At 32.9% G+C, this 26,849-nt stretch overlaps 3 protein-coding genes across 6 annotated transcripts; 1 reads left to right on the forward strand and 2 right to left on the reverse strand.

The window, feature by feature from the left end:
* Positions 1-8,045: 8,045 nt before the first annotated feature.
* On the reverse strand, positions 8,046-12,853 carry LOC147397508 (putative LRR receptor-like serine/threonine-protein kinase At1g56140). 3 transcript variants are annotated; one of them, XM_086451317.1, is made up of 7 exons: positions 12,442-12,853; positions 9,898-10,083; positions 9,669-9,799; positions 9,328-9,541; positions 8,850-9,081; positions 8,578-8,728; positions 8,046-8,472 (listed from the first exon to the last, which is right to left on the reverse strand). In XM_086451317.1, exons 1-7 carry the CDS (start codon positions 12,467-12,469, stop codon positions 8,149-8,151), a joined length of 1,266 nt encoding a protein of 421 aa, XP_086307443.1. In that variant the 5' UTR covers positions 12,470-12,853; the 3' UTR covers positions 8,046-8,148. The 3 variants fall into 3 exon arrangements, with proteins under 3 accessions (XP_086307443.1, XP_086307444.1, XP_086307445.1); XM_086451318.1 differs by having other exon boundaries at positions 9,898-9,963; positions 12,442-12,852; XM_086451319.1 differs by lacking the exon at positions 9,898-10,083 and having other exon boundaries at positions 12,442-12,851.
* Positions 12,854-17,634: 4,781 nt separating this feature from the next.
* On the forward strand, positions 17,635-23,684 carry LOC147397509 (protein trichome birefringence-like 5). 2 transcript variants are annotated; one of them, XR_015180261.1, is made up of 6 exons: positions 17,635-18,259; positions 19,363-19,555; positions 19,655-19,848; positions 20,002-20,160; positions 20,233-20,628; positions 23,212-23,684. XR_015180261.1 is itself a non-coding variant. In XM_086449224.1 (5 exons), exons 1-5 carry the CDS (start codon positions 17,787-17,789, stop codon positions 20,546-20,548), a joined length of 1,335 nt encoding a protein of 444 aa, XP_086305350.1. In that variant the 5' UTR covers positions 17,635-17,786; the 3' UTR covers positions 20,549-20,710. The 2 variants fall into 2 exon arrangements, 1 of the variants encoding a protein (XP_086305350.1); XM_086449224.1 differs by lacking the exon at positions 23,212-23,684 and having other exon boundaries at positions 20,233-20,710.
* A 1,554-nt stretch (positions 23,685-25,238) lies between these two features.
* On the reverse strand, positions 25,239-26,542 carry LOC147397510 (homeobox-leucine zipper protein HAT22-like). Its single transcript, XM_086451499.1, has 3 exons — positions 26,166-26,542; positions 25,679-25,758; positions 25,239-25,612 (listed from the first exon to the last, which is right to left on the reverse strand). The coding sequence occupies exons 1-3, from the start codon at positions 26,493-26,495 to the stop codon at positions 25,357-25,359; spliced, it is 666 nt and encodes a 221-aa protein (XP_086307625.1). The 5' UTR covers positions 26,496-26,542; the 3' UTR covers positions 25,239-25,356.
* Between the last annotated feature and the right edge of the window lie 307 nt (positions 26,543-26,849).

Genomic DNA, 26,849 nt, shown 5'->3' on the forward strand with positions numbered 1-26,849 from the left:
TCTGATGTAGAGATGTTGACATTTCAAGATTCTCATTGTTAATCCGAGGTACCATAGTTAATATCCACAACCCCCCTTCCTTCTCTCTCTCTCTCTCTCTCTCTCTCTCTCTCTCTCTCTCTCTCTCCTTTGCTTCTATTATCGATTGTATTCCTTTTGCCTTTCTTAATTCTCTCTAGAAGTCACCTTTTTAAGTAATTTTACTGTTGGGTCTCTTTCTTCTTCTATCTTCTCTATTGAGTTTCTACATATTTTCCCAAAAAAATTTCAAACTCATCATCCAAGAAGCTATGAGGTTGGGTGTGGTTGTGTTTCTTATTGGGTGTCTTTTGATTCTTGAGAGTATTGGTTCTGATGCAGTTGCAAGAGAGATCTTCTTCAATGGTAGAAGTGTTGCTGAGAAAGAGATATTAAACTCAAATGGGTCTAATGTTGAAGGTGTTCATGTTAAGAGGTGTAAAGGAAGGAAGATTGATTTCTGTGATTATTTCTCTCCGTTAAAGAATAATCACAAAAACAACACTTTAGATGATAAACGAGTCGTACCCACTGGTCCAAATCCTTTACACAACAGATAGATGAACTCGAGAAGAAGAAGAAGAAGAAGAAACCCATCCAACTCAGGTGATTTTTCTGTTTTTAAATGGGCGATTCAGCTGAAATCATGCTCAAGAGTCAAGACATCAGTTATTATGAAGAAAAGGGAGATTATATAAATTTTTTTTTTCCTTTTTTTTTTAAATTTCTATTATGTGCATAAGTTGAATCTTTGAAATGGGGTTGTTTGTAATCTTACTTAAAAGTTAAAACCACTCAAAATGATCTTAAATGTAATATTGGTTTTCTTAGAGTGAATGAATTTCAGAAAAGAACTCTATCTCTATCTCAGTTTGAAGACAAAACAAAGATTGAATAATGTTTCTGTCCTTTGCAAACAATTTTCTTGTTTTAATTTGGCCTGGATTTAGTTCCATGGCCAAAAGTTACTGTTTTCTTTCTGTTCTCCTTGGAAACCAAATAGCACTCTATTTTGGGCCCACTGAACGATAATGTTGATTGGTGATTCCTAGCTGTTAGATTCCAGATTCCTTAATCATATACTTAAAAGGCCCATGGATTAGGGGATTCAAAACCCATAAGGTGGGCCGAACATTCATGGATCAGTGGGCCCTAAAAGTTGGCCACGTGTGAGTAGCGAGTGAGTAAGGCACTAAGGCTGCATCCAAAATCGACTCCAAGTTTTATGAAAGCTCACCACATAATAAGCTTTGTTAACGGAGTAGAGGCATGCGCGTCCTTGTTCCATATAGGTACAGATTTGCTGTACTACACATCAGAAAAAGATTGATGTCAACCTCAGATATACTTTTTGGGCCCACTAGCTCACATGTTATTAAATTTGATGATTGTTAAAGATTGGTTCGTAGTGGTTCGTTTAATTAATTCTTGTTATAAATATCTAGATATAGGTCTATGAGAGATGGTTTAAAAATCATGGGTTAATGGGTACTCAATTATCAGTCAAAATCAATTAGTTGATTTCATGGACCCAATTCTTTTATGCTTCTATAACAAGTAACCATCTTTGGTGACCTATCAAGTATGGTAGAGGATATATTTTAACTAGTCTAATTAAATATCAATCAATGAGATAATTAGATTAAATATATTTTAATCAGAATATGAAGAGATGTGGAGTTTTTATTTATTCTTATTTTTTTCTTTTTTACACTCCCTTTATATTTCATATTCCTTCTCAATTTCAACTACAGACAAAGATTCAATCATCCAAGACCTTAGTTTCCCTAGTTTTTCTTCTTGATTGGAACTTATATTAATTTGAAGTCAAAATTGAAAAAAACAATAGCTTATTGTATTCTATTTCTATTTTGATTTTAAGTATTTACAAATAACCGAGCCCAAATCGATTAATTGTTACTCCCATTTAAAACAAGGCAACTCAATGTGAGAATAACAAATGTTTTTTTTTATTGAGAAGAACACAGTAAAATTCAACCTCCAATGATGTGTCAATGTTTAAATGTTGACTAATGATTTTAAGACTATTTTTTTCACTTGGTTTGTACTCAGTTGACGCAGCAAGGGCACAAAATCATAGATCTTTTTTCTTGTGTATCCTAGAGAAAATGATCTATTATTTTGTGCTCTTACCACGTTAGTTGAGTATAGATTGAGTGAAAAAAAAATCGATTCAAAAATCATGATTCTTAAAATATTTCTCATATGTTTTAGAGAGCTGCTAATGCCACGCCAACTTTAATTTTATTGATGTTGCACAAATTCATATGCAAATCACTTAAGAATTGCACACAATTGGCGTGGCGTTAGTAAAATTTATTGTGGCAATAGTAACTCTCGTGTTTAATTACTCGAGAAGCTTGCATCAAACTCGTTTAAATATTAAAAGAGTATTGATAATTTGACGGACTTGACGTTTGTTGATGTGGAAGCACGTAACTTACTAAAAAAAAGAGAAAAAAAAAAAAATTCTCTCTTCTATCTATAGTGAAAAAAAGAAGTTTTCATATCTGATCATCCTGTGACATTCGAAATCATGATCTGATGATGATGAAATGGGGTTATAGAAGATGAAATTATATAAATTTTAAAAATAAAAAATAATTATTTTGTAATGTTGAATTTTATTTTTAAATGTAAACGCTCGCTAACCGTCCGTTTTAAATATCATGGATCAAATTTGAAAAATAATAATATATATATTTTTTTTTGAATATAAATATTTTTCAAAAAATCTAGTTGTCTATTTTGTTGGATTGTCAATGTGATAATCAATGTGGGTCCAATAATTTTTTAAAATTTAAAATAATAGAAAAGAAAAAAGAAAATATGTGGACAGAGAATGGGTAAGGGACAGAAACTTTCTTTTTTTTATCTTTTTGATAAATTATGTACTTCCACGTCAATAGCGCGAGTCAAGTCCGTCCACAAAAGTCCCCCATATTATCAACACTCAGGTTAAAAACATCCGCACTCTTTTTAACCACAAGATATTTAGATAGGATCATATTGAATTGTTGCCGTGGGATCTGTTACCTTAATGCCCATAAAATCTGGGGTCTTGCTGTCTTAAACCTCTACATGATAGCCACGTGTACTCATTATATTTGGAGACGAGAGAGAGAGAGAGAGAGAGAGAGAGAGAGAGAGGTAGATTTTGAAAAAACCGAGAAGTTGGTTACTTGGTTTTGACTCTAACGGGTAAAAGGAATGGTTTTGTTCCTTCTTTAGGAAAGCTAGCATTCAATTATATGTCAGAAAAGTCTTAATTTCCTTTATAGAGAGATAGAGAGAGAGGGAAATTGAAAATTTAATAGTTGCATTGATCTGCTACTGCATCCGCCGTACGCGTCAAGGCAGCATTAAATCCAACTTACTTTTTTTAAATATGAACTTCAAATATCAGTGGCCCCATATCGCGTTGAGAAGCTGTTAAGAGAAATAAAGAAAATTTATTTATTTTTTGAGTTAAAAAAAGGTTTTTGAACAAGAGTAGGGATCCAGTCAGCTGTCCTCCTCCTAACTAAGGTAAGGCGGTACTCAATTTTTATGCCACGTAGATTTTTTTTTTTTGATCCACTGACTGCATGAATATGTGATCCATCCTTGGTCAACTTATATATGAATAATAATAATAATAATATTTGATAATTTATATCCATTAAATCTAATCTCTTAAAAAAATTATAATCCAATGATTACAAATTATTCTTAAGACATTGCTATTATCAATGGATATACATCACCAATCAAATTGATATTTTTGCAAATCTTTCATAATTTGAAATAACCTAACAACTTTGATTTTCCAGTGGAGGCTAATATGAAATAAATGAAATACCCATTATCTCTAACATTTAAGAATCAATTTTGTATCTATGTTTTGGGCCTAAGGTTGATGATTATGTTGGAGAAGAAAATACCTTGATTTCTAAGTAGAGGTTGAAGAAGAATAAACATATAAAGAGGAAGAGATAATAAGAAATTAAAAATAGCATGTAAAAAAGCAAAAAAAAAAAAAATCTAAAATTTCAAATATTGAAATAAAAAAATTATAAAATATGATACGATAAAGATGCTAAACATATTTATTTTTTATGAGAGAAAAAAAAAATTAGAGTGACAATAAAACAAATGGTTTTTATATTTGAAGTTTTGTATATTTTTATTGTCTTGTAGGAAATAATTATGATTTTTTGGGTTTAAAAGTTGGACATATAGATATTAATCATTCAATTTACACATCATATTGAAACAACACTACTAGCTAACCTAGATCTATGAATTACTATGTTTTATTCTCAAATTTAAACATTTTTCATCTTAAGCTTTGGTGCCAGGATGGAAGGAGATTAGGAGCTTAAGATGCAAAAATAATTGAATATATGACAAGAAGTCACAAACAAAGAAGGATTGGGTGTCTTGGTGTATAAAAGGGTGAACAAAACATTCATGAGCTGGACTCTTTTATTTATTTAGGTCATAGTTGAAGGGGGCAAATCAAATATTAATATATATATATATCTCTGACTAGGTCAAGAGATCTTTTAAAGGAGGACCTGCAAACTAGCTAAACAGTTGGGAAAGGTGGGAGGGACAGACATTGGGCTGTGTGCAAAGAAAACTGGGGAGGGCTTCGGGTTTCCCGCGCAATTCTTTCTCAGAAACGTTGAGCCATGATTTGGCCATAATTATGTTGTTTTATTTTTATTATATTTATTTCTGTGTTGGGTTTGGACCTTTGACATGATGTTGAGTCAAATTGAAAGGTATTTATTTCTGTTAATCCATCATATTTTAAGGTCTTTTTTAATGTCAAACGAGGTTCGATACACAACATAATAGCGTTGAAGCGAGAAGAAAAACACTTTTCTAGGGATCTGTTTTATATGATTAGTAGGAAATATCCTTCCATCTCAATCGTTCTTTTCTTGGAGGTAGGATATTTCTTATCTTAATTCTGCTATCGTTGTACAATTAGCTTATAGATTAAGGGAAAAAGAATCTCCAGCCTCAATCCATGTTTGAGATTGAAGAATATAACTAAAGATTCAAAAGCTGAACTTATTCCTAAAAAATTTTTATTGTTCCTTATTTAGAGGCAAGTTTCAATTGAAATTTAAAAAAAATCTAAGAGATTATTGTATTTATAAGAAAAATTAACTAAAACACACAACTAAGTTTGAGATTGTTTTACTAGATTCACTTCTACGATGATGAGTCAATCTTATGTTGAATCCCAAATTGACATGAAACGAATTGGTTCACAGTTCAATTAGTATTACTAATTCACTAAGGGTGTAAGTGAAAATGGGAGTTGGAGTTACAACTCCCACCTATGTGGGTGGGATTTAGACCTCTAGATCTTTAATCTCAAAATCGAGTTGACTCACATGAGTCATTTAATATATAAATTAGAGTTTGTCAGTGGATCATGTTGGGTCGGACTTTAAATGGGTTGGGCCTTTTTATACTAAAAAACCAAGCACTAACCCAACCTATGTAAATATCGGTCCGGGCTCGGCTTAATAAATAAAATCTTAGTCCAAGTCCGGTCTATTAGAACTGTCAATGGATCAAGTCTGGATCGAATTAGGGTTGATTTGGTATCGATCCAATAAGGATTAGATTGGGCCAAATCCAATTTTATATACAAAATTTAAATCAACTACATACATCTTAATAAATATATAATATAATTTATATACTTTCCAACATATTATCGGATCAGATCCTTATCAAAATCCAAAACATTGATCTAGACCTGAAGTTAGTGGATTGGAACGGATCGAGTTTCAGGTATGATCCGATCCATTGATAGCCCTACAGTCCACTTCCACCAACATTTGGGCCATTTGCAGGTCGGCTTGGGCCTATTAATTTATAATAGGATTATTATATATATTATATTTAATATAGTATAGCAGGTCGGGCCACCCACCGGGCCGACATTCAAAACCTAAATCTTGTCATATTATTAAACGGGCTTTGACTGGCCCGACTCAATAACTAAATGGATTTAATAACCAAACCCAAACACGGTTAATAGTGGGTTGCGTTGGATACCGACCCATTGACTGCTCTAATATAAATCAGTCAACTCACTTTAGATTTTTCATGATCTAGATTCATAGTTAAATAGTTAATATTTTTTAATAAAATAAGGGGATTAGAATAGGTGATAAAATGGGTAAGCTTTTATCCAAAATTCAAGTGATCTTAATTTAAAGGGTTTGGACCCTTGGAGTAGATTTGAAGAAAAATATGGGTTGGATATGGGTTAATGCCTCTTAACCCTAGTCGGATCCAGGTCAGATAAGGATTCGTCCCTATATCCACCTAAATCCAATGATGTATTGCTTTGAAAAAGGATGGCTATTAAACTCCTAAATTTAAAATTAAAATTTAACGATGAAAAATAATTTTTTATAAGTTTTTTTCTTCAAAATTTATAGAATGTTGTCCTCTAAATCCATGTGGCATTAGATCATGTTTTTTGATTCTATAATAAAGTGATCTCAACAATCTTTAGTAAGATTGTAAATCTTGCTAAGTTAGTAAGGTCAGACTTACTCTAAATCTTAACATATTGTTTCATCCCAAAAATCTAATTGACTTGCTCAATCATCCTGTATATTAATCATTTAACTCACTTTCATTGCTTATTAAATGAATTTTATATTTAAATAGTTATAATTCACAATGAAATAAAGTGATAAGAAAATATTTAATCACATTTATTTAATGCAATAAATATTTAAATTAATAATTGCATTTAATTATTTATAATAAAAAAATACATAATATCAAATTGATTCAATTGAGTCATAGTCGATTTAGCAAAATACAATGGTTGAAGTTTTTTTTTTTTTACAACTCCTAAGCTGTATTCTTAGATAAACTAAACATTAGAGTTTATTTGAGGAGTTATAACTAACTCCATCGATTCCAACTCCAACTCAACTCTAATTAACTCCTGCTTCCAAACACACCCTAAGGGTTTTGTTAAAGTGTGTTTTAAGGGCACACATTAAAGTATAATAAATACACCTTGGGAATGGGCTTTCGGGGGTATTTTGGTAAAAAAAGATTTTTCTTGAGGGGCATTTTGGATTTGAAATTAAATTTCTCCGGTGTATTTGTAGCACTTTAACTTGTGTGCCCTTGTGGCCAAGGCACACGTTAACAAGACCACCCATTCTTCAATATTAGATAACCCTCGCATTTTGGTTAACAATGAAAAACTATCTAATGTAATGATTCTAAGTAAATCAAGTTAATGTTTATGTATTAGAGACCCATAACTTTTGACTTTTAATAAAAATCTCTTGGTTGCTTCACATAACTTTTTATGTATGGATCTCACATTTAACTTGGACTCATTAGATGTTATTTATGTCTAATACAAGGCATAGATGTTATAGCTTTGAGTTATAATAAAAATCTTTAGAAAATACCCTTTTTAATCTTGTAGTGGCAAAAAAAAAAATATCATGATCATTGAATTATGATGGCATTTCTGTAAATGTTTCAAAGTCTAAAAAAATTATCTAAGAAAGTACATTAGTTTGATTTATAGAATAAAAATATCTCAGGATGAACCGATACGATTGTAAAATTTAGAGTAGAGAGGTATTGAACGTTTGAACAGAAAATTATGTGCTAAGCTGATGAACCAATGGCACGGTGCCATGTGTACTGAAAAGTTACTAAAAATAAAGCACTTAAACCGCTCCCAAAATTTCTCAGTGACCAATCAGTTTTGCTCGTTTAATACACATGGCGTCATGCCATTGGTTCATCAGCTTGGCACAACTTGATGGCCATCGGACACGTCTCCCCTCCATTTAATCTTAAGGAATTTCATTGCAAGCTTACAGCTTTAAAATGATGGAAATAAATTGAAATACAAAGTTTTACTCAAAAGATTTGTAGAAAACAAAGGAAAGATGTGAAAGAAACAAAATCAAAGAATACTCACATTATGTATCTGTCTATTTCTTGCAGTCATGAAAATTTCTCTGATTCAAAAATAAACTCGAAACATTATTCTATTTGATAATATTTTTTGTTTTTGTTGTGAAGATCAGAAAACTTAAAATGTAAATTTCAAAAGCGAGGTTGAGCAGAGGAGGGACTATCACTCAATATTGGTGAAGGAAATACTTCAGATATAGTATCCCACGATATATTCAAATTGTTCCCAAACCTTCGGTCCAAGAATGCTGGCTTCAAAGGGGTTGCAACCAAATTTACTTTGCATGTTAACATAGCAACGATCTCCGACATTGGTGGCCTCTTGTTTGGGTAAGCTTGGAGGCATAAGAACCCCACTTGAATCGCTTGTAAGACATCCTTTTCTACAAACCCGTCTTCATGTAGTTTTGGATCCACTAATTCAAGTACTCTAGATTTCTCATAAAGCTTCCATGCCTATATACAAGAAGAGAAAATTGGCAAATTGAGATTGAAGTATAACGAAAGAAAAAGAAACATAATTAAAGAACATAAGAACCTGAAAAAGCTTAAAATGCTTACATATTCGGGAAGATATTGCATTTCTGATGGTAAGGAAAGATCTGTATTTTTCCTACAACTAATGATCTCGAGCACTAGAACCCCAAAGCTGTAAATGTCAGCCTTCTCAGATAATTCTCCTCTAATGGCGTATTCAGGGGCCGTATAACCTCTATAAGAGACACAAACAACACACCATGATTAATCTCTTACAGTCTTTCATAAAAGTAGATTACATAATTGTGTTTTATAATCTAATACTTATAATCTTGTATAATAAGCAAACAACTCACAAAGTTCCAGCAAATGTGGTGCTAAGATACGCTTCATCTTCAGGGAAAAACCTAGCTAGCCCAAAATCCCCAATCTTCGGTTGGAATTTTTCGTCAAGAAGGATGTTGCTTGCCTTGATATCTCTATGAACAATCCTTAGATGTGAATCTTCATGTAGATACTGTAATCCTCGAGCAATACCAAGAATTATTTGGTATCGAGTGTTCCAGTTAAGAAAATGATCGATCTTTCCTGTTTCATGGAAACAAAGATCTAATATTAAATTTTTATCTAAAATGACTCGAAAAGTGGAAACAAGACCATATATATAACTTGATTGCTATTAGAAACTCCAAAATCTTTGTAGACAGAGCCAACCATTACGTCTCAATCACAGAGCTAGTAGGGGAAATAATCCGACACTGATGAATTGAAATTCAAATTAGATAAATGAGCTATGCAAATTGATGAAGAGAGCTATGGAGAAACAATACAAACCATATACTATCATATCCAAGCTTCGGTTCTTCATGTATTCGTAAACTAGTAGTCTTTGTTGCCCGTCCGAACAACATCCAATTAGACGAACCAAGTTCTTGTGTTGGATACTTGTAATCAATCGCACTTCCGAGAGAAATTCGGTTTCCCCTTGTTGGGATTTTCCTAGAGAAAGTTTCTTCACAGCAATCAACCTCCCATCATCTAACTTTCCCTGTAATCGAACAATATTTTCTCTAATCATTGTAATTAAAATAATTATCTACATTAATCAAACAAAGGGATTACTGATAATTTCCATTATTCAAAAAAGCCAGTTTTCCTGAATTCTTCTTCATTACCTGATAAACAGGTCCGAATCCTCCTCTTCCAAGCAGATTCTCAGGTTGGAAATTCTTTGTCGCTTTTTTTAAAGTTCGGAAATCAAAATAGCTTATCGTTCGAAGATTGCCACTAAAGAGATCTGGGGTAGCTGCAAAATTTTCAGTTACTTTTCATCTTAAGGCCTCTTTGAGCTTAAAAAAAAATTTAATCTTTCTTTGAATCATTTTGGAAGCATGTCTTAATTACCTGGTTGCCCTTTAGTTCCCATGAACATCTTCTTCACCTCCTTACGTTTGATAAATTTCCATAACACTAGTATAATTAAACAAATTAACAGCAATACTAGTCCTCCAAGAAGAAAAATTAGTGACGGAAAACGGTGTAGAAGTTGGGGACTCTTTAATTCAAGTATAGATGGCGATGGCGAGATCACTGTTCATGACATTAAAATGTATCACTAAATTATAGAATTTGAGTACTGAAGTTGCATTCATTCCGCTATATTTGATCTACAAATGCAAGTTAGTTAAATTCAAAAAATGAAAATATACTAAAACTTTGGAATTTGAAGATTAGCAATTCTAGTTGATTGAATCATGACCCATATAGCAAAAACTCAAATAATTCAGCCATGATGACAGTTTTGATCATCTAGTTGAAGTGGTAATTGACACCCCTTCATGTACCAAGTTCAAAAGTTGATTAGATCCAACAAAATCTTAATCCTAATTCCTAAATTTAGCTGAAAATGACCAAGTTGTTAAGAAAACAATGGAGACCAAAAATGAAAGAAATAAGATATAATCACACACAAAACACAGATTTTACATGATTTCCTAAAAATTGAGTTACGTACAAGGATCACATTGATTCCACTATGAAGAGAAAACTCGTAGTTACATATTATATAACATAATTAGGATTTTACATAGAGTCGTGCTGGAGTGACCTCAAACTGGAACCTCATATCGCACCTCTTGACATGAAAGTGGATAGGAGCCATAAAAGCTTTTTTCACTTGTATCTCGATGAAAACATTTATGGTTCCTATACACTTTCACGTCATTGAGTGCAATATGAGGTTCCAGTCTGAGGTTACTTTAGCATTATTCATTTACATAATACCAATGAAATTACAAAAATACCATTGTGAGAATTTTTTTAAACACTGTTACATGATAAATAATACTCCTTGTTGACGAGTACTAACAGGCTCTATAAACCATAACAGAAGCTTGAAGACATTTGAAGATGTAACCTGGGTCTTGTAGCTAATGAGTCGGTTCAGAGTTAAAAATATGTTAGAAAAATAGAACTTGAAAATAAAGAAGAAAATTGCTTTGAGGCATATAGTAATTTATGTTGTCTTATAGACAACAGAAGCCCCTACTCCGATTGAACAGGAAGATGTAGATGGGTTACTGGCGAACTTGTTTCGAGGATACAACAAAGTCCAATTTTATCACAACTGTATATTTCCTCAAAATTTGCACTATTTTAAAAAAATCTGTCACACAGAATCTCAAATACACAAATGCCTTTGTAGAAAATTAAAATTAATTTTTTAACAGAATTGATCTCTATTAATAGAGAACAATTTCAAAAGTCACCTTCATTCGTAAATGGATTAAAAACTCAATAGCTATGAAACCCATTGGAACCACTAAGCACCTATTCGGATCAAAGAGTTGTCAGGCACCCTATGGGCCCCTTCTATACCTTTTGGGTTGGTTTTGGAGCCTATCCAAATTTAGACGGTTCTCTTTTATTTTTAATTTCTCTCTCTCTCCCTCTCTCTCTCTCTTATACATAATATAAAAAAAATTATTAAAATTTTCATATAGCTAAAAGCTAGTAGGAACTCTCAAGGAGAGAGTCTTTGAAAGAAAGAAAGAGTTGAGAATAAGTTCTTATTTATAGGTTTAAAAATCCCTCCAAAAAATTTAAAAAGCAATGTGAGATTTACAAATTACTTTAAAAAAAAAATCAAAAAATACTTTTACAATATTCAATCCATGTGAAAAGATATCAACAAAATAGAAATATTCTAAATAAAAAATATTTACTTTTACTTTAACAAAAAAGTATACCAATCATAAAGTAACTTTCAAATATTATTTTAAAACAAACTAAATTAATTTTATTTGAATCAATTCTAAATAAATATTAATAAACATTTATTAACATTTATTTTAATAGAATCTTTAACATACCAACTTAGTATTTAACTCAGAACACTTAGGGGCATTGCTGACCTTGTATGGTGGATGACATTGTCGTCAAGTTGGGTTCTAGAATAAGTCAGCATGGGGAAATTCAAAAAAAAAAAGTGAGAAAAAAGAAAACATACTAGGGTTAGGATTGTGCAATTATTCCTACTAAGTTGTAAATTGTGTTATCAGATTGGATCATCAAATCTCATATTAAACTATAATAATAATAATAATAATACTAATAATAAATCTAATTTAATAAATTATTATTGACAAAAAAAATACAAATAATAAATCATCAACTCCTATATCAATATCATCCATATCACCACAAAACTTACCACATGTCTACAACTACCTATTCAAAGTTTAAAACTTTATATTGTTCAAAAAATATATATATATATATATATATATATATATAAAAATTACGATCTTGAATCCAAGTGCAAGCGGGTGGAAACTTTATGTTTTGTTTTATTTACAGTAATTGTGAAGTCAAATTAACAAACTACACAGACAACATGGTCACAAGAGGGAGGGCATTTTTGTAACTATACCGGGTTTGAAAACTCACTTTTTGTTTGTGATGTAAAGCGAGCCATCTTTTTCTCTCTTGTTAGTAGTTACGGTTGAGAGAGAGAGCAGTCAGTCTGGTTTGTTGATCGCAATCTGACACCTTCGCCGGGAAAAAGTAGATTTTAACCGTTATTAGACTTCGTGATGCCACGTGGAAGATAGCGAACTCATCAATCAGGATTGGAATACGATCCTTTGCAGATTAATAGTAGAAGTAGTAGCATCTATGCTCTCTCTCGTGTTATCTCGAAGGTTCGACGACAATCGATTCAGAGAGAGAGAGAATGATGATTGGTTCGGCATAGAAAAGATGTGGTGAATGGAATTTCGGTTTTCCCAATTTTTGGAAGGAATCGTTATCGAAGAAGACGAAAGGGAAAAATTAAAAAAATGTCTTTGTTTTAGACGGCCATCTCCGCCTTGTCTAGATGTTCGCTCAGTTAACTCGGACTGACTCGGCCCTTTTGCTCGGACATATTTACCTTTTATTTAAGAGAGCTGTTATTGGCACCTCAACCTTTCCTTATTTCATCCCAATAAAAAATCTAAGAATAAGTAAAAGTTGGAGTGCCAATAGAAATTCTATTTTATTTTTTCTGCTAGATTTCTATTTTGTTCGTGTTCTAAATATGATAAAATTTTGAGTCTGGTACACTATTCATTTTAATTCCCAAAATATGTTTTTCTAGTGAATTCGTCATTTTTATAATTAATAAATTCGTTGATAAAATACCAATGATTTTACCATATCAAAATATTGCTGATAATTTATCAATAAATTCAATGATTATAAAATCGACGAATTTATTGAAAAAACATGTTTTGAAAATTAAAGTGAATAACGTACCAAAATTGAATTTTTTTCATAAGTTGTGCATGTTTTGGGAATTATCTCATTTTTTTGGATTTAGGATTTGTATGAGCCTAGTCATAATTGTATACAACTATTGAAATTGTTTGAAGGAGTGTATCTGAGAGGTGTTTGCTTCTACCAATTAATAAAGCAAAAGTGATAAAGACAAGAGTAAAAGTAGAAGCAATGGAAGCTAAATTAATTTATACTTCCTTAAGGAGTATTATTTTTGGAAAACAACCACATTATATGTTTTATTAATTATATTTAAATATCTAATATTTCTTATAAGTGATTTGTATATATAAACTCTATTTTAGAGTACAAAACAGGTGACTCTAGACAGAACTGAAGACTAATGATAAATTGACCTGAAAAAAGCCATTTGAAATTACTCACTTGAAGCCGCATGTGCATAGAATCATAGATCTTTTTTCCTTGTGTATCCCGAAGAAAAAGATCTATGATTTTGTGCAATGCCAAGTCATGCGAGTGAATTTTGAGTCTTTTTTTTGCGACTTCAAAATTGATTTGACAAGATTTTGTTATCTTACCTCAAAATCTTTAGGATAATTGTTCGATGATGACGACAATAAATATGTGCATTCTCATATGAAAATACCATAAATAAATTTACGTTTCATTAAATTTCTTTTAAATATTAAAAACAAACTAAGTTGGTTTGGACAACTTCTCACTTCCATTCATGTTGCACTTGTACATTAACGAGTAGTAGAATAGATAATGTTGTAGTCAGTTTGTTATACGAGGCGTGCAATCAATGTTAGAAGTGAAAGAAAACTTCCAAAAACAAATGAATGGATCTCATAAAATTTGAGTGGAAGCAACTCACTGGGTGAACTTTTGAACTCGGTTTCGTTTTATAGATGGCCAAGTTAATATGCCATAGACAAGAAAATTTGCACATCCAGTACTTTGGCCTCATCTCGTTCGCATTTTGAAGCTTAATTTAATCATACCTTGATAAAATTGATCCAGTGTAACTCAGCTGCATGTTTCAAGTCCATGCCACTCATGACAAAATGCGCCAAGTGGCACAATTGTCAAGCACACTTCTTTCTAAACCAAAAACTAAAATCAGCTTGATTAATAACTTCTAGCCTTTGATTCACGAGCATTTCAACCCCACAGGCTTCATTAATAAAGCCCATTCATGGAAAATATGAACTACCCAACAAATGATGAAAGTTTGCCAAATTCAATGGTTAAGAATCACCAATTTGTGGGCCGAACAAACAGAGCTAATGCGCTTTACAAGTAAGCCGGGCGATAGTATTTGATACAGCCAAACATGTGGGACAGGTATTAGTGATCAACACCTCAGATTTTATGAATAAACTAAAACAGACCCAAAAGAATGGTTTTAAGTCTTACATCGTTCGTTGGTCCCAAAGAAGCCTCTTTCAATTAGATACCAACCAACATTCCTTCTTTTCATTTATCTATTAATTTATTATTGTGTCGATGATATGCTCTGCTTCTTTGTCAATGTTATCTAGTAATTGGAGCTAAACTAGCCGTTTCCTCATTCCTTGCTAACATCCCTTTGATTTGACTTTGGTTGACAATTTCAAGGTGCAAAGCTCATTCATTGTTTTGCACAAATCCTTGTCCATGAGATAGTCCTAGAGTCTTCGGCTAGAGTAAGAGGAACTCCTACACATTCGGATTCTGACTCTCTAATTTAGAATATTTTGAAAAGTGAGAAAATAGGAGAGGTAAAAGTAAAAGAAGAGAGTGAGTTTCTCTCTCACTACCTGTTGACGGTAAAAAACGATTGTAGTTATGAAATATTTTACTATAACTGAATTTATGGAGTCATTTTCGCTAGTACTGATTGGTGATAAGAATTGTATAGTTTGACAACTTTTTCTCTTCTAAAGTCTGAACGTTCTTTTATCTCGGGTGGGGAACTTTCTGCCTTCAGATAGGAATGGTGGTTAATTGACCCTTGTCCTGAATCCATATAGTTATCACTCTCGTCCAGGCTCTCAAGAAGGTGTGGGGAAGAGTTGAAAGATATTCTCTTTATCGGGTGGCTCACAAGAAGAGAATCATAGATGAGAGATCAATCGAACAACCTACCAATTATTAGTCATTGGAATTGCTGAATAGCAAGGACCCGTAGGCTTGAGGGCCTGGTTACTAAGTAAATTAAGGTTTTGGGCGTCTCTCTCAACTCCAATTGAACCGGATATGTGATTGGAATGAAGATCTTCTAAATAGGCAAAATCATTCTCCTCAATAAAATGCCTAGCAAATATGCCTATTTGCGTTGGAGTTGCTTTAAGATCATTTGGTGAATTAGTTGCAACCCAACTTATAACTCAAGTTAAAGATGCAAATTGATAGAGGAGGGCCGTTGTTTTGTTCTATTTTCATATAAATTCTACTTAAGGTTATTGTAATTTAATTAAGAGAATCAATCTAATTCAATTATTTTTCATGATATTAGATCCAAACTTTACTTAAAACACAATCTTGGCATGTTACTCTCCAATAGCAGTTCCATCATCATCCCATTTTATTTTCATTCATTAATATTATACTTTCTCAAATAAAAATCTTACCTAACTCTATATTTCTATGAACTCTCATATTCGCTATATATATTCATGTTTCATGCATGATCTCATCTTTTTTTATTGAGAAAAAACACTTTCCTAACTTAGATCTCAAATCCTACCAAGAGTTGTTGGGTTCGCACGGATTACTACATTGGCAATCCAACACTACAACCTTCTAAATTTCATGAAAAAAATCACATTAAAAAAGAAGAAAAAAAGTTTATCCGCTACATCCTTGTGGCATCGAATCATGGTTTTGGATGCCACAATATAAGCACTCACAACTCTTAGTAACAATAGAAATCTTACTAAATTAGTAAGGAACGCCTACTCTTTTATTGAAAATCTCTCTTATATGAGTTTCTAAGTCTAAACGCACAATCCTACTTTGTTTTCAAAAGAGAGACTATAAGGGACTTGATCTAATAGGCCACTTTTGATAATAGACCGAAAAAACGAGTAGATGTTAAGAAAATAGGAGCAATAGAACCAAAAAATTTATCACAAAAGAAATCAAGATGCAAACACACATAGAAAACATAGGGATTTTACTTGGTTCCTTCAATATTGAGGTACACCACAGATCACATCAATTTCTTTATAAAGACAAAACTCAAATTACACGCTTTCACCAAAAAAAGAAAATAAATAAACCTAGAGGAATTGGCTTGATAGCAATTTTGGACCGATATGCAGTTAATCATAAGTCGTGAGTTCAATACCTAGTATGAGCATTAATTCCATAAGGGCCACCCTCACTTACTTGGTGCGTGTGATGTGCGCATGTTGCACATGCTCCAAGATTTGTCATTGGACAAGACCATGGTCTATGGATTGGGCAAATCCCAATAAGGGCCTGTCCGCTGTTTACAAGGATACCCGATTATCAAAAAAAAAGAAAAAAAAGAAATATATGCTCAAAAATAACATAACTAGAATATTACATAATGTTAATGAAATTATGAAGATATCTTTGAGAAATTTTAATGAATAGTATTCCTTGGTGACCAATACCCTCAATATCCACAAATAATAACATAAGATGCCATAGTAATGAATTTTATAGAAGAGTTGTGCTGGGTATGCGAGGAAACATCTATGGTTGTGTGCGCACCACCACTTCAGAAACATTAAGAATCATGGTAAATCCAATGTCACCCCAGCCTTAGTGTTTATAGAATAAGTAAAGACCACTCAAAATTTAATTGATATATATATTTTTTATGAGTTGTGATAATATGACTTGTGAGGTGGCATACTAAAATGACTCAATGACATGACAAGTTCAGGTATAGTAGATTTGAATGTCTCTGGATACATGATTGCAATTCCCCATTAAAAAGTGTATCCTAGGTGTACAAATCTACGGTTCTCGAACTTGTTCACATCATGGAGTAGTATGCCACTTTGCTAGTCATACTATCAGCACTTTTTATTTTTATTTGTTATATATGTAATCAACCATTCAATTAATGAAATAAAAAATAACATTTTTAAAAGAGTGGCCACCCATAACGGTGTCATGTTCTGTCTATAGAGAAATGGGATAAAATCAACCACTAAAAATCCAGAAGATCTTGGTTGAGACTTGAGAGTCCAATATATCTTAAAACTCCAATCAAAACGTGCGGCTTAGACAACAATCCCATTCCATAAGAACGGGACACCGTACCTGATCCTCGATTCTTTTTAAAAATAACCAATCTCTCACGTTCTTTAACGAGAGGAATTGTAATGTAACAAATCATTTTATTTTTATTTTTATGAATATTAGGATACGATATGCTTTAGTTTAGATTAGATTTCTTATCTGAACAGTTTGATTTTATTTAGGAATATTGCTTTCTTCTTCATAAGTAACATGTTCTGACATTGAGATTAATTTGAACTTCACCAGATGAGATGGCCTCATCCCCACCACCACCACCCCTTCACAAGAAGAAGAACAAGAAGAAAAGCTATTTCTATTTCTTAATAACTACATTGTCATTGTGGTTATTATTTCTTCTTTTATTACTTTTTACCATATTTTTCTTAAACTCTCTTGAATCAACTCTCTCCCTCTACACAGATAATCTCCTTTGGTCCCAAAACCACAACCCTTCAATAGCAAAAACAGTGTATGAAACTGAAACTAATACAATTGATTCCATCTCCAATGATAGTATCGGATCCAATGATCTCTTTTTTGGTGATTCAGAGAAAAATAATTGTGATTTATATACAGGAACTTGGGTGAAGGATGATGAGTATCCGATCTACAATCCGGGTTCTTGCCCTTATGTTGATGAAGCTTTTAACTGCCAAGGAAATGGAAGACGCGACTCTGAGTATTTGAAATGGAGATGGAAGCCCGACGGTTGCGATCTTCCCAGGTAAGCAAATTACTGTACAAATGGGTTTTGAAATTTTTCTCTGTTTTCTTTAGATAAACTGATTGTTTCTCTTTTAAGTCAACATAATTGTTGATTCTTTGGAAATATATTTCCTTACTTAATTGAGTTTACATTAATATTTCTGAAGACCACCAATTAAAAAAGAAAAACCCCTTAAGAGTCTAGGAAGAGCTTATGAAAATTGAACATTTTCCCATAGAATATGTAAAATGGATATTAGGAATTCTAGTAAATCGTTGACGATATATGGAGTGCAAATTAAAAATAATGCATAAAAATTAGACCTTAGTTAATATCACAAGAGATTCTCCAAAGTGATCGCTCTGTATGGGGGCGAGTGAGATTGAGGAGGACTTTGCCCATAAAATTAACATCTTCTTGTTGAAGTATAATGTGTTTCTAAGTGTTTTATGATTCTCACATGACAATTGGACTTCAGTGCATCAATGCAGATTGAAGGTTCTAAAATGTGAAGTATAAGATCGAAAATAATTTATATGAAGTTAGACATGATATGGAGATCCATACATGTAGGTTTTAACAGAAGATTTATACCTGAACAAAATGGAATGGGGATAAGGGATTTATTTGTTCGATGACAAATATTTGACAAAAGGGTTAATTAATGAAGGTCGTGATGATTAATATGTGCAATTGACAACTCAGACTTCTCTGCATATCAAGTTTGATATTGTTTTCATGTCCAAGATTAACATAGCGTTTATGTCTAAGTTGCGTAATTTATCGCTCAAAATGTAATTGTTTGTTCTTCAAAATTCAAATAATTATGATCATAATTGAAACCGTGGGAAAATCCAATAGGTGTTTGCTTTGGGAATGTCAAGAACTGGCTTCTGATTAATAAAGTACTCTTTTAGAATTGAGCGTTCACGTTCCAACCTTGAGAAAATCATACGGTGTGCCAATTAGATAGGAATGACCACACATTTCAGTCTCCTCAACCTTTTGTGTTCCATTCCTGCATCATTCATCCTCGTAACCTTACTACAATCTATTAGATACTGATATTGATCATATTCATAAGGCAGACATACGTTTCTGCTCTCATTCTTGATTCGTAGGTTTAATGCAACAGACTTCTTGGAGAGACTGAGGGATAAAAGTCTTATGTTGGTTGGAGACTCCATGAGCCGAAACCAGTTTGAATCAATTTTATGCCTCCTACGTGAAGGCCTGCCCGATAAAAAAACAATGTACGAGAGGCACAGGTATAAAATAACCAAAGGACGAGGCCACTACGTTTTCAAGTTCGAGGTACCCATAACCTTCATTCCCATCTACTATATTTTCTGAAATTCTTGTATAGCAATTCAACTAGTAATTTGTCCCTTAATTTCATCGTGTATTGAGCAGGACTACAACTGTACAGTGGAGTTTGTTCTCTCGCATTTCCTTGTAAAGGAGGGAGTCCGTTTCAACGCCCAGGGGAACTCTAACCCAACCTTATCAATTGACCAAATAGACAAGTCCGCTGACCGATGGAAGCGGGCTAACATCCTTGTCTTCAATACCGGGCACTGGTGGACTCATGTAAAGACTGCTAGGGGGTCTGTAATCTACATCACTTGTGGTACTCCATATGGTCCAATTTTTCTTGATTGTGATAAATAATGTTCAAATGGGATGCTAATTAGCTCTTTCACATCAATTGCAATAATAAATCCTGAATGAAAACAAATGAATTGCCTTTGATCTTTCAGGAAGAATTACTATAAGGAAGGAGATTATATCTATCCTCAATTCGATGCGATTGAAGCTTATAGAAGGGCCATGAGAACATGGGCGAGATGGATTGACGAAAACATAAATCCCGCAAACATGTTGATTTTCTACCGTGGGTACTCTTCCATCCATTTCAGGTATGGTATGTCAATCCTGTTTGGTTACTAAGTAAGAATTCAAGTATCGATTGCATTGTTGTTTTTGAGCAGAGGTGGGGATTGGGACTCGGGTGGGACATGTAATGGAGAGACGGAACCAATCTTGAATGGAGCTTTCGTTGATAATTATCCCCTGAAAATGAAGATAATGGAGGAGGTTATTAGTGAAATGCGAGTACCTGTGGTACTGTTAAATGTGACGAAATTGACTAACTTTCGCAAGGATGGTCACCCATCGATTTATGGCACGAACGTAACACAAGGGCAAAAGGTTTCTACTTTGGTACAGGATTGCAGCCATTGGTGTCTTCCAGGGGTACCAGATGCTTGGAATGAGCTTATATATGCGAGCCTCGTCTTACAATAAACACATTCCATTGATTAAGAAGTAAATAAAGATTTCGTATCGCATACTGTTAGCTACCACGACGGCCTGAAGGCGAAAAGGTGAATTATAAAAAAATAAAAGAGAATGTTTTTCTATGCTTGCACACATTTATTATTATGATTCTTTTTTTCTTTTCTTTCATCTTTCTAATTGTCATTTGAAGAGGGGGAGAGGGGATTTTAAACACCAACAAAATCTTTCCATGAACATTGTTCCTACAAGATAGGAATGAGATACCGTTCTGGATCCTGATTCTTTACAGGTTGGCTTTATTACAACGAAATATCTTATTATACCGGACTTGCTTGCGATACCCACCAAAAAGCAAAAACACCTAATTGCACACACACCTAATAAATCTGTTTGAACCTCTCTCTCTCTCTCTCACTCGCGCACACACACACACACATTCCTTCTTCTTTGCATCTAGAAAGTTTTCAAAGAGAGTCTTAAGCTTTGATCTTACTTGTTTTTCTTATGTTAACATGAGAAAGTTATTCTGTAAATACCTACTGAATCGAGTCGAGATCATTCACATGAGAAAGTTTTGTTCGGAAGATACTTACTGAATCAGTTTTGTAATATCTAATAGGAACCTACCGAATCGATTTGATACTATTTGATATATACCTACTGAATTTGCTAAAACAAATTTATTCCTAATTTATCAAAAAAAAAAAAGTTTGTCAAAAAATTTTCAATTTAAAATTGTTATTTTAGAGGTTTTAATAGTGATTTTTTCATATTTCTTAGTAATTAAATGCAAAAAAAAAATTTAAAAATAAAATAATTGGAAAAAATCCTAAAATCTAATCTCCATTGATTCAATTTCTCACAAAACTAAAAAAGAAATGAAAATGGAGAGAGAGAGAGAGAGAGAGAGAGAGAGAGAGAGAGGAAGAAGAAGAAGAAGAAGAAGAAAAAGAACAAGAAGAAGAAGTGAGTTTTTTGTTTGGTAGATTATGATGGGTGCAATGAGTAAATTCAAAGGGATAAACACATATTTTTATTTTATTTTATTTTGTTTTTACATTTTTCACTGAAGTGAGTAGGTACAATATAGACCATCTCTGTGTATTCAATAGAGTCACCCGTGTTTATATAAATCACAAAGTAAAAACACATAAATACAATTTTCTAGATGGTAGTACGAATTTTCCTACATCCATTTTCTTGGAAATATCAAGGAGAATCCGTTTGTTTGATTAAGAGTTGCAAACCTCTTTTGTCCAGTGATTTTACCACAGTGCTGTGAGCAAATTTGCTCACAACCCAACAGCTGTTTGACATGTGGCACTCTTGCTCACACATCTTCAGCTCACAATTTTTTTTTTTTTTAAGATTTCAAATCTTAAAAAGGATTATCATATTGACAATCCAACAACACAATCTTTTAGATTTCATAAAAATATTCATATTCAAAAATTAAAAAAATTAAAAAAATAAATTCATACTTGATCCAACATGTTGAAAATGTTAGGCTATCGAGCACTCAAATTTAAAAATAAAACTCAACGGTGAAAAATAACTATTTTTTTTTTTGAAGTTCATATAATTTCATCCTCTACAGCCCCATTGCATCCGATCATGTTTTTAATGTCACAAGGTCACTAATCACATTAAGAAATTTCAATTTTTTCACTATGGGTAGGAGAGAGAAACTTTTTCACTTATGACTTATATCATTCGCACTACGTGTAGAATGATTGTTAGGCTGTGAGCAAAAAATTACTCTCATTTGGGGATGGTACTTTGCAAAAGGGTTGCACATGATCCCAATCATTTATATGCTATATGCAAAAATCCAATGATAGGGATTTATGAGTATCTTGAAAACACAAATCTGATGATACTTATACCAAGGATCATGTGTTTTTTTATGGGTCATTCTTAGGAGTCAAGGATCCTAACGCTATGCAACATATTATAATTGATTGACTTAGTCAATTTTTCAAAAACTCATCATTATCTCAATGAATAATGATAAATTCACTCCCCCCCTCCCCAAAACTCTCCTCATGTGGTTGTACATAATACCACAGATTTTTCTCGGGATGCACAATTGTACATTTTTAAGAGATGGATATGCATTTCTATATCCTGAGGAAAAATATGTGGTTTTACGCACAACCACGTGGGGAGAATATGTGTAGAGGGATTTAGAAAATCATGACTCTATCTCGATTCACTCAACTATTAGGATGATTTGACTCGTTCAATCTTCATCCAATATTAGAATTTAGAGTGCTGATTTTGTAACTCCACCTAACAGGGTGACTCCAAAACTCACGAACGTAGCATGGGCAAAGAATTGTAGATTCTTTTCAGGATACACAACTGACCTGCCATATACAATTATGTATCTCAAGGATGTAATTGTGTCTCCTGAGCTAAGCGAAAGAATATACTATTCTTAAAAAATGACACATGGGTGAGTTTTTGAGTCACATTGTCAGGTTGAGTAACAAAATCATTCGTTTAAAATTTAAAACCATGCATGCCTGGAGTCTTAGTAAGTCAATTAGGTTTTTTTTTTGACATGCCTCTAATCAATGATTTAATTTGTAAACTAGAGTTACAGACGACTATAAATTAATTTTGACTTTTGAAGGGTTCCTTTTGACTTTTAATATGGCCCACAGAAGTCCTCCCACCATGCCTTGCTAACTGACTCTGGAGATTACTTTCCGAGAAGCAAGCTCTGCTTGAAGCCCGAGCTACTCTCCACGTTCACACTTCAAACAAACAACCAACCAAACCCACAAGGGCCAATCACCATCCCATTTCGAACCAGCTGAGGTATCATATTATCTTATTCGTCAAGGTTCCATCAATCGGTCAAGTCAAGATTCGCCAATATGACTCACAACTGGAACCGTGTGTACCTTCTTCTTGAACTCTTTCGTCCTCTAGATTCACATCCACAAATATCGAGCACAATCTGATTCTCAGTAGCAGAGGACGACGATACTCCGGAAGAACGTGTCATTGTTATCGTCATCGTGGAAAAAAAATGTTCCTTACGATGCTCACGATGATTGAGAGTTTCGACAAAATTTGTTTGTTTTTATATGCCAGGTTCAAAGAGAACAAATATTGACCCAGCTAGCAATCCACGTGGCATTCATGCAGTGGTTCTCACTAATATTTTCCATTCATCTCATCCACTTGATCTTCTTTAATCTTCTTAACAACCATCTCTCAACTACTCCTTCGTACGTTCTTATCCTTCTTTGCTAAATTACTGTTTCGTCCTTGTACATCATCGTATAAGGCTGCAACTCATGATCGAGTTTTATGTCTCACGTTATATTTTTTGAATTATATCATGAGACATCTCAAACGTATCGGAAAACTCGTTCGAGACGACTCGATATCGAAGTTGAACGAGACGAGACCCGATACCAAGTTTAAAGACCATGCTGCAACTTGGGCGGCTAATACTCTAACCCATTGGGTTGAATCCGACCTTGTGTGCAAGGGCAGATTTACAGTGGGGGCTGTGGAGACACTTGCCCCACAAGAATTTTCAAAATCTATGGACTAGTTAGCTATTGTGACAGTTTTAGTGGTGAATAAAAAAATATGTCACTAGTGCCCACACAAATATTCTTTTTCTCTCTTAGTTGTCCCACATATTTTTTTTCTCCTATCGGCAAAATCTTAATTCCACCCCTACTTGGATCATGTTTCGGCATAGTTAGTTTGGATTCATCCTCAGTTCAGACAACAAAAAAATACTCGACTCAAACCAGATTAGACACAAGCATAAATATCAACCAACCCGATTTGCCAAAATCCAAAATTAATATGATTGTAATTTAAAAATATTTCTTATCTTGATTTCTTTCACACTCATAATTTATATTTCAATATATGTGATTTTGTTTATTTATATATCAAAATTAGTGTGATTATTTTCATTAGATAAATAATCAATTTTATTATTAATGCTTTGTTTTAAGTGTAATTTTATATTGTCGTATAATAATTATATTACAATTTTAAATAAATTTTTTTTAAATTTAATTATTAATAAAAATGATTGTTTTGGCCAAACTTATTGTTTTTCATCTCTCTTTAAATATGATTATAATTTTATGTATACAAACTTTTGAAACACATTTAAAAAATAATAATTTTAAATTTTAAATTTTAAATTCTTTTATAGGTCACTTATCTTTATATAAATCCTTACTAAAACTAAATTACCTAGTATTTATGAGGAATATATTAACCCTACCAACCCGATTTGGGTTGAATTCAGGTTGAGCATTTCATGCCTAAGGTTGGGTTGGATAAGGGTGCGGGTTGATTACCAACCGGCCCAACCAGCCCGAGTTGCAGCCCAATCATCATAGTTAGTGAAACCCCACATTTAGAGTTTTGAGTGAAACTCCTGTATTCTTGGGAGTTTGATTGCAATCCAACTTCCAGTCTCTTAGCGGATATATATTGGCTTTTATTTCACATAGAAAAGCCTATTATAGAGTATATAGAATCCGATGGTCAGATAATAATGATTAACACTAGTGGTGATTCAGTGGACCCAAAAGAATTTTCCCAGGTGGCACACAATGAGTTTGGTTGCAACCCAACTCTGCCGTTACACACTTAATTTCTAACAATTACATATAATTAACAAAAAGCTTATATAATTAATGGGAATTTCAATAATTCTTCATGAATTTTTACTAATTACACTTATTTAGATGTAAATGCCAATTAATGAGAAAATTACAGTTACTGTTGTTAACAAGGCCTAGTAACAGAATTGACATCATTCCCTAACATGTTAAGGAAGAATTATCAAATCCAGCATACGAATTGGATTTCCCGACGTCGAACACTATTGTGTTCTTGTCTTTGCTTGACTTCGAGATCATATTGCAAGACGGGCACTTCATCATCATAGCAGCTTGGACATAAAACTGCGATCGCAGCTCTTGCAATTCCTTCTTTAATCTTTTGTTCTCATCGCTAAGACCTTGACAATATTTCTTCAAGGATTCATAGTCCACCTCTGTTTGCTTCAATTTAGTCCTACAATTAAAATAACATTTTTAATTGAATTAAAATTAATAAAAATCAATAATTATTGTCAATTACCTTGCTCTTCTGTTCTGAAACCAAACTTCTACTTGTCGTGGTTTTAAGTTCAACAAATTTGCCAATTCTTGCTTCTGCATCTGTCAATTATATTTATCCAAAAATTTAGTATATTAAACTCTATATATCTTTTGTATATTTATAAGGGCAATAAAAATAATAATAATAATTTTTCATAAGGTGAATTACCATTTCCTGAGCTGAAAATGAGTTATTTACTAGTTCGGCTAATTGCTCATTTTCATCACCAAAACATGAATGATCACGTTTTCGTTAAAAAAAAAAATTCAGAATGATAACGAATTCGACAGTTCTAAAGTGATTATTTCCAATTAGTCACTTTAAACTTGCAAAATTGTCACTTTAAAATCTCATGTTTGGGTAATTAAAATGAACGTAAATTCATCAAAAGTTGATCACTTTTTCGTAAATATCCCTATAATATACATGCATACACATACATAAAGGAATAAGAGAGAAGGAGTACCGAATTAGGGGTGTTATGCTCTTTGAATGTATTCTCAAGCAACATCGTCTGATCTATTGTCATTTTGAGTTTCTTTCTCATACCATTGTTGTTGTTGTTGTTGTTGTTGTCATTAGTAGTATTGTTCTTACGTTCATCATCATCTCCATCATTTGTTTTCGATTTTGTTTCTTCGACGTCGTGATCTTCATCGGTTATTTCTTCTTTTGGGAATAAGAGATTAAACTGAACAGGATTCTTATGCTCTTTGTGAAGTTTGGGCCTCGCCATGAACTCAACCCGTCCGAGTCCAAGACTCAGTCCTAGGTTGCATGCTTCTTCTCCCTCCATTATTTTTTCTCTTCTATCTGATTTTCTCAATTAGGGGAAGTGGGGGAGAAAACAGACTGATTGGTAAATACGAAACCTAATAAGGGGTTATATATACTTCTTATTTTATATTTTGGTGTTAATTATTAATAATATCTAATTTAACTAAATATTTATTAAACAATAACAATAATATCTAATATGAAAGAGAAATCGCATGCCTTTGACTTAAAACCCGTGCACTGCTGACCAAATTAATGTGAGGGTTCAAAGACCTATAACCTATTCCACATGATGTCTTCTTCCTGGCAATTTCTGAAGGTAAACCTATCGCATCAAGAAATTTGAGTCAAGATTTTCTTAATTAGAAATTAC

Source organism: Akebia trifoliata, chromosome 8, assembly GCF_017979445.1.
Source record: "Akebia trifoliata isolate Shusen 1 chromosome 8, ASM1797944v1, whole genome shotgun sequence".
Lineage (NCBI taxonomy): Eukaryota > Viridiplantae > Streptophyta > Magnoliopsida > Ranunculales > Lardizabalaceae > Akebia > Akebia trifoliata.